The sequence below is a fragment of the Sycon ciliatum genome, chromosome 8 (genome assembly GCF_964019385.1).
Source record: "Sycon ciliatum chromosome 8, ocSycCili1.1, whole genome shotgun sequence".
NCBI classification, from domain to species: Eukaryota; Metazoa; Porifera; class Calcarea; order Leucosolenida; family Sycettidae; genus Sycon; species Sycon ciliatum.
The window spans coordinates 19,707,595-19,718,268 of NC_088650.1; the positions used below are offsets into that span (position 1 = coordinate 19,707,595).

Consider the following 10,674-nt stretch of genomic DNA (forward strand, 5'->3'; position numbering starts at 1 on the left):
TCGGAGGAAATTTCTTATGCTAACAAGAGATGCTAATGATGAACTGACCTAATCAGCACGCGAGGAAACAATGGGAAAGTGATCCACCGCGCGAGCACTCCGGTGATGAACTCAATTTTCAGGTGTTTCCGTTGCAGAGCAGGCTGATTTACTGTATTTAGGTTGCAAGATGATCTAAGAAGTCCCGTGGGCAAGAGGAGTTGATCCATTGACCGTGGCACGTGGTACCAGTGATCACCTCCATGCCTAGCATGGCAGGGGGGTTATCGAATTAGACACTTGGGATACGCCTTATTGAAGCGAGTTGTGTGCCAGGCATGACATTGATACGCCTGTAGTGGTTGTGGAATGACCCTCGAATCATGATCAGCAAAGTGACCCTGCTCAATCCAGAGCCGCTCACTTTACACAGCCTCTGAATTTGTCCGCATCAGAGAAGAAGTGTCCCCATGGAAATTGGCTAGGAGGTTACACTGCACGAACTCATCATGGCTATGACCTACATGTACACTGTACAACATTATCATATCAAAAGCACGATGTGAATTCGAGGTATTGATGATAAATGTACGAATGGTAGTTGAAGGCATTCATCCCCCAGAATAGGCGATGTGTACATGATGTATCTTGACAATAATTAGAGACAATTTTATCTGCTACGAATTAATTACACAAGCAACACGTTTTGACATGTAGATGTATCTGATTAGAGTAAGAGAGCTGATCGTACAAGTACAAGTACATAGAATCGTGTTAACCTTACAGCATGCTTAGAAAGGAACACTGCAAAAAATTGCAAGCGGGTAAATTTGTAGGACCTGGCCCTGTTGTTAAAATAGTACCTTTAGTTTAGAAAATGTAGAACATAAAAACGATTATAGGGAAGGAAAAGTATGACCCTAGATCATAAGCGTTATAAGGGGTACGCTTCTGGCATGCCCTTACTGAAACAATGTTAGACTTAGTTACTGTTTATCGGAGTCCATTGTATTCTGACATTTGAAATTAGTCATTGTATTACTTGGTGATTGTCTTAGAATAGCACATAAGTAATTACTGGCTGAGTATGTAGCCACAAGGAGCGTTGTTATACTCATAATAATTATCATTAGTCCATGTACGTCCAAGTGTTCGACTGGCTATTGGAGATCCTTGCTATGATCAACGTGATTCTGCCCACAATGCTTTCACTGAGGCAGAGATCAAGCGGAGTTGGGGTTTGGTACTTGGGCAAGAACTGGGTAAACGGGAGGAGCAGAGGATCCAGGCGTAGTACCGACATGGTACGATATGCAAGCGGCGGTCGGGAAGAACGTCGAGTACACAGCTCGATAGTTTGCAAAACCAGTCGTGGGCTGGCCAAGCCTTGGAGATGCCAATGTGCCGCATTGCCCCGGACCCGGTACAGCAACAATTGCCGCCTGCTGAGACGTAGGGACCTGTTGCTGTGGCGACGGCTGGTGGTGGTGGTATTGTTGTTGCTGTTGTTGTTGTGGGTGGTGGTGGTGGTGATGCTGTTGTCGCTCAGGATGTACTTGCACAGGTAGCTGTTGTCGTTGCTGTAGCTGTTGACTGTTGGCAGTATAATCACGCAAAGCTGATGAGGAGTAGTTGTTGCTCTGAGGTACCATGGCTGTATGCTGTCGTACCGGTGACGTAGGGTATGATGACATATCGGATCCCAGGTAGGAGGTGGAGCTGGGCGAGAGCGGGGTGGAGGGATGGAAGCAGGTAGTCCTGTTGGGCGGCGGCGGAGTTGGCCAGGAGGATCTATACTGCACTGGCCAGGGGGCACAATACGGCACTGTCGAACTACCTCTCTGTGATTCTAACGAACCATCCGAACCCAACGAGGGCATAGATGATCTTCTTGTGGTCGGTCTACGGCACAATTTGCCTGATGTGCTACCAATCTCCATGTTTTCATAATGGGGATCAACCATCCAGTAGTTTCCTTTGCCTGGGTCAGCATACTGGCGTGGAACTTTGACAAAGCATTTATTCAGTGATAGGTTGTGTCGAATGCTGTTTTTCCATCCTTGTTTGTGCCGATAGTAGGGGAAGTTTCCAGTGATGAAATCATAGATACCACGTAGGCTGATCTTCTTGTTATGAGATTGGCGTATTGCCATTACGATCATGGCGTTGTAGGAGAACTGTGGTTTGGTGGGGTGGTCTGGCGACGCTGCATCAGAGTTAGCCTCGTCGCTGCATCCAGTCATAGTCGTACTGTCTGCAACCGCTTCCTGATCACCAGGACCCTCGTCAGCGGCCGCGCCGCCCAAACCAGATAAGACCAATTGGGTTCTAGACGAATCCTGGTCGTCAAGGCTGATGGGCGACATTGTGAGTTCTTGCTTTGGGCTCAAGGTGCTTGCACCATCTGACGGTCTGCTGCTTTGAGCATCTCCAACACCTGTGGCTTGTCCCACAGAGTTAGTCATGTCGCCTGGAGTAAGGAAACAGCTTTGATGCTGTAGTTGTTGCTGTTGGTGCCGACCAGTCGCATAACCATCAGCACTGTGGTGAAGTAGGGACTGCTCGGCACAGCGATAACCACTACTACCACTGGCAGACGACGGCATGACGTGCAGGTCTAGAGAATGCTGTTGGTGACGCTCCCCCACTGTGCAGGTATTGGCCTGACTAGCTACCTGCTGTGACGACGCGTGGTCAATGTGGTACATGGCGGGAGGCATTCACACTTTTCGCCACCCACCGACGGGACGGAAGGGTCACTCTTGCTCGCGCACATAGACCAACAGCGGACCGCAACAGGGCACACCTCAAGGGGAAGCTGGAAGACTTTGATGTCGGGGAAGCTATGCAAACTATTTGTCCTATCTCCTGACAATCGGGTAGTTCATAGGAATAAGATGAAATTCACGCGGTGGCCGTGGTTTTATTAGAATTATGGGACTGCAGTGAGCAGACACTCCACCCCTGGCGGAACATCGGACAGTGTCGGATACCTACCTAGGACGGTTTTAGGCTATTGCCTAGTATTGTATTGGTCGAGAGGCAGCTACTAGTACTCCACACGAGCTACGTGTATGGCCACTGACTGCACGTCCTTGCTAGTGCATGCTGCTGATTGGTGTGCATGTGCCATGGCAGTGGAAGTCTGCTGCGTGTACCGCCACAGACAACCAACTAACTAACTTGCCAATGCTGCATCATCGATGGTGCTTGGCTCAAATGAGTACATACACGCGAGGAGACAAGTGCAGCAATTGTGCGGCTGTGAATGTTGCTGCCTTGCCTCAGCTCCGGCTCTGTTGATCGGGATCACGTAAGATGTACGGTACATGTAAGCCACGGTGGATGGGTCAATGTTTTACCTTGCCACGAGTGTTGACACTCAGACGTTCCACAGGATGAATACGTTCTCAGGCATCCATAAATACATGTACATAATCCTCCCAGTCACCGAGTGTATCTCCCAGTCACTGAGTGTATCTCCCAGTCAGAGATAATACATGTACGCTGCGATACCACAGCATTATTGCGCTGAATGATGATGACGACGATGATGAGGTTTTCTCTGGATTGCCCGTAAAAGAGGCCCTTCTCTGTGATGATGAGGGATCGATAGAACATGACATTGTAGTCCCTGTGGACTGTGTGGAGTGTCATTGTGCATGTATCGCAGTAACTGAGGTACGGGGTATGTGTACTACTACATAATGATGTTGTCCCAGCAAAGAATAAAGGCTCCCGTCTCCCTCTAAACTTAAAGAGCTGCCTGTCACGGCGTCAATCCCTCTACAGTGAAGACTAGTGTTCGGAAAAGGGCGTCGTTTCAACTGTGACGATTCTCGCATGCTCCCTGTCAGCCAGCTGGGTGTGGATTATGTCAGGAACGCCATACTGCTGATGTGGAGCCGCTGAAACAGAACTGATTTCCCGCTGTGAAGTCCTTCACATTGACAACAGTGGCCATGCTATCCCACTCGGGCGTCGCATTACACTGCAGCCAGGCCATTGTAGATGTATTGCATTTGCAATCAACTACATCCGTACCAGTGGCAGGGTATTTTATTTCGTTGTTGGTTGGTTGACCGTTGCTTCTTCACCACCGACACAGTATCAAGCATCACGGCGCTCAAAAGCGGACCGCAAGTGGCATAAGGCATGCTGGGTGTTACACGAGCGTGTCAAGGCGTTCAGTTGAACTCTGGTCAGGAATGGCAATGGCGAAATCCAATACTATCCACCACAGCACTAGATTTTTTTACAGCACTAGAAATATAGAACTGCAGTGACATTGTCACAGTACGGATACTATTGGCCCGGTAACGCTGTTCACCATGACTGTACCGGTACATGATGCATTGTGTATCTCATGCTCCTCATCCAAGTAGTTCCAACATCTCTTCCATCAAGTGTTTGTCTTATCCTATCAACACAGGATTGATGATTGGAGATCTATTTGTGTCCGGTTTCGCTCATTCCCAGCGGATATCAGTGGTAAATATGCCGCTGCGTTTATTATGCATCCATGTTGCTAATCCATAATCATAATGTTCTGACCGGAGGGATTGGCCCGAGGAGCAGTTTTCTGGTCTCCACAGCCTAGGGTAAGCTCTGCTGATAGTGGAATGCACCATCCCTGCCTGCCAGCACTACCTGCAGACATTTCAAGCCCAGTTGCTCAGGACTAACCCAAGCCTGGGGCGCATCACAAAGTTGCAGTTAGCCGTTCAGCCCGGACTACGCAATGGTCAATCGCCCAACCAGACCGGCAATAAATCCCAATGGATTAGAGCCCCGTGGTGGCGTTTCGGATCTATAGTTGGCATTTGAACTAAGTTGCGAGAACTAAGCGTGCAATATAGCGCATTACCAGCACGTCCATTTGTGGGACAACAAAGTGGCACAGGTTGAGTGTTTCGATTGGCCACACTCAGCAACTGTTGTCCAATAATGAAGCACGCGCCCAGCAGCAACAGATAGGCCTCACACCTGCGCTGTGTCGAGTCGGCACTCTGCGCACACACACATACTCCATTGTTCAAATGAGGATTCCTCCATGGTCATTTCAGCGCAGGGCATGGCAGCCTTGGCAGGCGTCATCAACATCGAGCATGCTATGATTGTCCATGGTCCATCTTCGTGGTGCATGGTTGCACGTCCAACTGAACCTTTAGCTAGCTTTGTACCATGTGTACTATCAAGAGTACATAACCCCCGCTCAAGGCGTTAACCATGGGGGTTATTTACTCTTGCAGTCTTGGCACTATGCTGCTTACTAGCACGCGACTATATATGCCACATATCAGGAGATCCACTTAGTATACCTTAGCTAGAGGCATATACATGTATAATCATGAGAGTAATGCATTTATCACTGAATCGTATTGCTGATTGCAGCCATGATTCACGCATACTGTTGGAAGCAGTGAGTAGTAGTAGTATTGCACTACAATGTGACCGGAAGTACAGTGCGATTGGCAAAATAGAAAACAAGGTCGTGCCGATTGAGACCGATAGTTACAGATCCTATACATAGCTCAATTTCCCTGTTGGCAAAATACTTGCTTACATGGATTGCCAAAAGTGTTCGTTTGCCCCAACCAACTTGCTTCAAGTCATGGCCGTGGGCAGCAATACTCCAATAGAACAATGCCAAACGCAGCTTGTGATATGCGGCACTACATTTCCATCTTACAGCATGCACTTGTACAGGCACATTTACCTTCCATCCGCTGGCTACTGTATAGTACTGATGATGAGATCGATCTAGCAACTTACATTATGGTGTACCTAACTACATGACTGACTACAGTACATGACTAAACAGCTTGGCCAAACCCGAGTTACAATCTTGGCCAAACCCGAGTTACAATCTTGGCCAAACCCGAGTTACAATCTTCTCTGCCCGGCCAGTACTGTAATACGCCCCTTTCGTACTGCATTGTACTTCGAAGTACTTAGTGAATGTTATGTAGGGTTTGTCGGGTACAACTATTAGTATTACTATTACTTCAAGTCACTGCAGGCTAGCGAAGCTCACAGGATGTTATCAGTGCAGTATTATGCCTAACAATGACGCCAAGACAAATCATCAACAGTTACCACTGGTCTTAAGGTTCAGACTGCCACCGCTACATGATTGTGCTGTTGCCGGCCACCAATCGGCTAGTACTACTAGCTGTGTTGCGTGCAGGCACATGTAGCTGTTAGCCGATCACAGTCAGATGCCGAGCTCTAGATTATCTAAGTCATCTCCTCGAAGTAGACGCGTTAGTGATCTAGGAGTAGGAGATCTCCTAAAAGGTGTCCCGGTCACTAGAGTCTAGGAGAGAAGAGAGCAATGAGGATAGGCAAAGGCTAGTTGCCTGGGCAGGCAGTAGCTGTTTCTTCACATGGGTCGACAGACAGCGTAGGCAATGGACAAAAAACCAAAAACAACAATGGAAACGATGGTGGAACAAGCAACCTCTTGCTTCTAAAGCATGGGACATACCACCAGACGAAAGTACTACGTCTGTGTAAAAGGCGCAGAGGTGTACACATGTTAAACAGAAGTGGACAGCATGTTAAAAGACGGAGGACGCACAGTGCTGCTGACTACAACCATAAACCAGTTGAAGGAATCCCAATGTACAGTCATGTACAGTATGTATGTGTCCACATCCAATCTACATGTACATGTCAATTGTCGCATTCTTAACGTCAGTATTTGAGGCGTTTTTAAAGATAAGGCACCCGCCCTCGTCCTAGACATCCTACTCAGGCTCCATTAGGAAATACATGTACGTAATGATATACATGTATGTAGTGAGCACTCGACATTGCAACAAAGCTGCAATATACAATGTAGGATAGCAGTGATAAAGTCATGTAATTCGATTTCTCGCACGATAAGTGCCATTTCAGAAATCGATTGACAGGACTATGCAGCAACACAGGTACTAGTATGCAGGCGCCTGACGGTTGAGCAAGAGTTTTCCCTGGTAACCGAGTGAACCAAAGCGCTGTGTCCATGTCTGAGGCAGAGATCGTCGGCAACTGCATTGTACGTGACTGATCGTACCTGGCAGGTACAGATTTAGTCAGTCAAAATGAAGGGGTCGTTAAGGATTAATACTGAACAGAAGAGTTTCAACATACATGACTGTATTATCGTGTGTATACAATCGAAGTACACGTCGTGTACGCAGTGAAATTCACTTATTGAGTTCTGTTCATATGATTGGGTTTTGTATTGCATTTATGTTGATTGTGTTTGCCCGTAAAAGAGGCTGTGATAATCAATGCCAAATTTCTTCTAGTGATCGGGAGACACACATAACGCTTAGTGAAATACTGGTCTTTGTGATAATGCTGTGTCAAGTGCATAACACCATAGAACACTGTGACGTCCAGCCAAGGCTTATCTCGGATCAGCGCCGTTTATCAACACAATGCCAATGGAGTATAGCGAAGCAGTTCATTAACCAGCACCATGGTATAACGTACACAGGGTATAGAGTACTGCTTCGCAGGACCTGCATTGCGCTATCAATCCTGTGGATTGGGTGCATGTACATGTACATGCACATTTAGTAAAAAAAAAAAACACTTTTACGGTTCTTGAAAGAACATTTACGTTATATTGAAGGTTAGCTGTACGGTACATGTGGAAGACAATATCACGCTGCATAGGTTCCATAAATTCAACTTCTATTGGATATCAACAAAATTGATTAGTCTCTCAAGATACATCCACACGCACATTCACATACATGTATAGTATGTACATGATTGAAGTTTTTTTTGATTGATTTTTTGATTTTTATTTCACGGATCCTCCAGAGGCAAATAGATGCCTATCGAAGGGAGTCTCCTATATAAGTATGGAAAATGAGAAAGTATGTTCGTAAGGGAGAAGAGGTAGAAGATACATTAGAATATAGAGTACAGAAGAAGTAAATTCAGTACTTCGGGTAGTACATTGCATGCTAATCATAATGAGAATTAGAAAAGCAGCATTGCGGACTACTATAACTGACATATACACAAACTATTGAAACTATCATAGATGTGGTTAGCCTAGACACAAAAGTCAGGAATACCTTTCAAAGAAAACATAGATTGCGAATGATACCGACGAACAGCAATACTAAATTTCGCTGATGTAGAGAGTGAACGAATATCTTCAGGAAGTTTATTCCAGGCAACACTCAAAGAAAAAAGGGTTGATTTACGAAAGAAGGTGCCAGCTTTAGGAAGAATTATGGATGAAGGGTGACGACTGCTTTGGGAAGAGGGTAGCTGGAAGTGAGACAACAAGGAGGGGTATTGGGAGAATACATGGTGGAAATAGACAAGGCCAAGAATCTGCCGTCGCCATGCTAACGATTCCCAAGAGGACAGAACATTGAGGTCTTCTTTGGAAGTCGTCCAGTCAGGCCGACGCTTGAGTTTACTATTTAAGTATGCTCTAGCAGCAGTAGCCTGCAGTTTATCAAGGGTTGTGGACATGGTGGCTGAAACGGAAAACATCCAAACGGGAACAGCATATTCAAGGAGGGGACGAACATAACATTTATACAAAAGATTCACAGCAGGAAAAGGAAGGAAGTTGGACATGTGGTTTAAAAGAAAAACCCGACCTCGAAATTTGCTGGTAATGTGTTGAATATGGGGGGACAGATTGAGTGAAGGAGTGAGGATGATGCCCAGATGGCGGTGGGAAGAGGGCTGGGTCAGTAACGTACCGGCCATGGTGACGGTCCTGGGATCAGGTGGGTTTGATTTAGGTCTGCAAAAGGGAACATGGACACATTTGTTAGCATTGAAAACTGCTTCAGCTTTATGGGACCAGTTCACACATCTATCAAGGTCTAGTTGCAGGGAGGCAGTGTGCGCGGCGGGTACGACAGTAGGCGGAGAAACGCAGACCATGTTGGAATCATCCGCAAACAGAGTCAGATCGCTGGATTGGGGAATGCTGGGAAGGGAGTTGATAGAAAGGTTGAATAATAGAGGGCCTAGGTGGGAGCCTTGTGGCACACCAGCGGTGAGCGACATATGGGTTGATAAGGAGGTTCCGACCCGCACAGACATCGATCGGCCTTCCAGGAAGTCCATCAGCCACGCGAATGAGTCAGGTGCACACCAACCGGACAGACATGAGGCTAGGAGGCGATGGCTGGTACGATCAAATGCCTTCGAGAAATCGAGAAAGACGGCATCACACTGGGCCCGGTTATCAAATGCAGAGCTGACAGTTGATGTGATATGCACAAGTTGGTCAACCGTGCTTCGGTGGTGGCGAAACCCGAACTGTTTCGGCGACAGTAGTTTGTGTTTCGCTACAAACGCGTACACCTGGCGGCTGATTAACGCTTCGTAGCATTTTGCCACACCATTCAGCAGAGATATCGGCCGGTAGTTAGCAGGGTCATTGCGACTTCCCTTACCCTTGTAAATTGGGGTAACGATTGCAACTTTCCACTCAAGGGGTTGGGATCGGTAAGTGGTGCAGCGGTTAAAGAGAGCAGTGAGGGATTGGGCGAGCACTTCTGCTGTCTCTCGTAGGATCCTGTTAGGAAGACTGCCAGCTGTAGACTTTCGCACACTTAGGGTCGACAGTGCCTTGAATACTTCCACGATAGACAGAGGGCGGATGGCAAATGTTTCCGGAGAAGAAGGCATGGCGAGATCACGATGATCTGCATCCGACGACGGTGTAGCTTGACTATTCTTGGCGAACTGTTGACAGAAGATGTTCGCTTTCTCAGGGTCGGTAGCCGCTAAGGTATCGACTCCTTGTATATCAGGTATAGCGGTGTGAGGACAATTGATGTGGCACATTTTCTTGACTCTCTTCCACCAGTCATAAGATCCTCGATCTGCATGAAGGCCTTCTGACATCTGGTCGTAGAAGTGACGTTTAGCTTTACGGATGGCAGCGACGAGGCAGTTCCTTGAAATGCGATAAGCAGCCCAGCACTCAGGGGTATTGACACGTTTTGCTGCAGCAAATAGTCGATCTCGACGTTGACAGAGGCGATGGTGCACAGAGGTGAACCAAGGCTTTCCATAACGATTTGTTCGTTTTCGAACCTTCGGAACAAAAGATAATATGGCTGTGTCAACTAGTGTTCGTCAGGAGACCCATGCTTCATCTGTACTACTGGCTTCTTGTACAGCAGCGAGAAGAGGGAGGCTCCAAAGGTGGTTATTAAGTGCGGGCCAGTCTGTGGCTGCATAGTTGTTCACGAGCAAATCAGAGTGCACTGGTTGCTGGGAACGAGTCTGTATTGCGAGATCAAATACCACAGGACAGTGATCAGAAACAGGGGGAAGTGTGGTGAGGTTGTGGATGAGGAATGGTTGGTTACAAAGAACAAGGTCAAGGAGAGAAGAGCTCTGACCTGCGGCGGAGAAACGTGTTGGGCGGTCGCGTACAAGTTGTGTAAAACCAGTATCATCCAGCAGTTCGACAAGGCATCTTCCAGCAGCAGTGTTCGGGTCCTGCCTATACCATTCGTTGTGCCGAGCATTAAAGTCACCGAGGATGATAATGGAAGCCGTAGTGTCCGTAATGGAAGAGATGGACTCACGCAAGCCAGAGAGGAAGGTTGAATGATCCTGCCTTGGTGGCCGATAACAGCAGAAAATATAGACATCTTTGTGGCCATTTTTAAGTTGAATGCATAGGATTTCAAGGTTGGTGTTGGC

The 10,674-nt window shown here is 47.2% G+C and overlaps 1 protein-coding gene across 1 annotated transcript; it reads right to left on the reverse strand.

Annotated features, from left to right (window-relative positions):
* Positions 1-525: 525 nt before the first annotated feature.
* LOC135822250 (forkhead box protein L2-like) lies at positions 526-3,017 on the reverse strand. Its single transcript, XM_065334975.1, has one exon. The coding sequence runs from the start codon at positions 2,697-2,699 to the stop codon at positions 1,203-1,205; it is 1,497 nt and encodes a 498-aa protein (XP_065191047.1). The 5' UTR covers positions 2,700-3,017; the 3' UTR covers positions 526-1,202.
* Between the last annotated feature and the right edge of the window lie 7,657 nt (positions 3,018-10,674).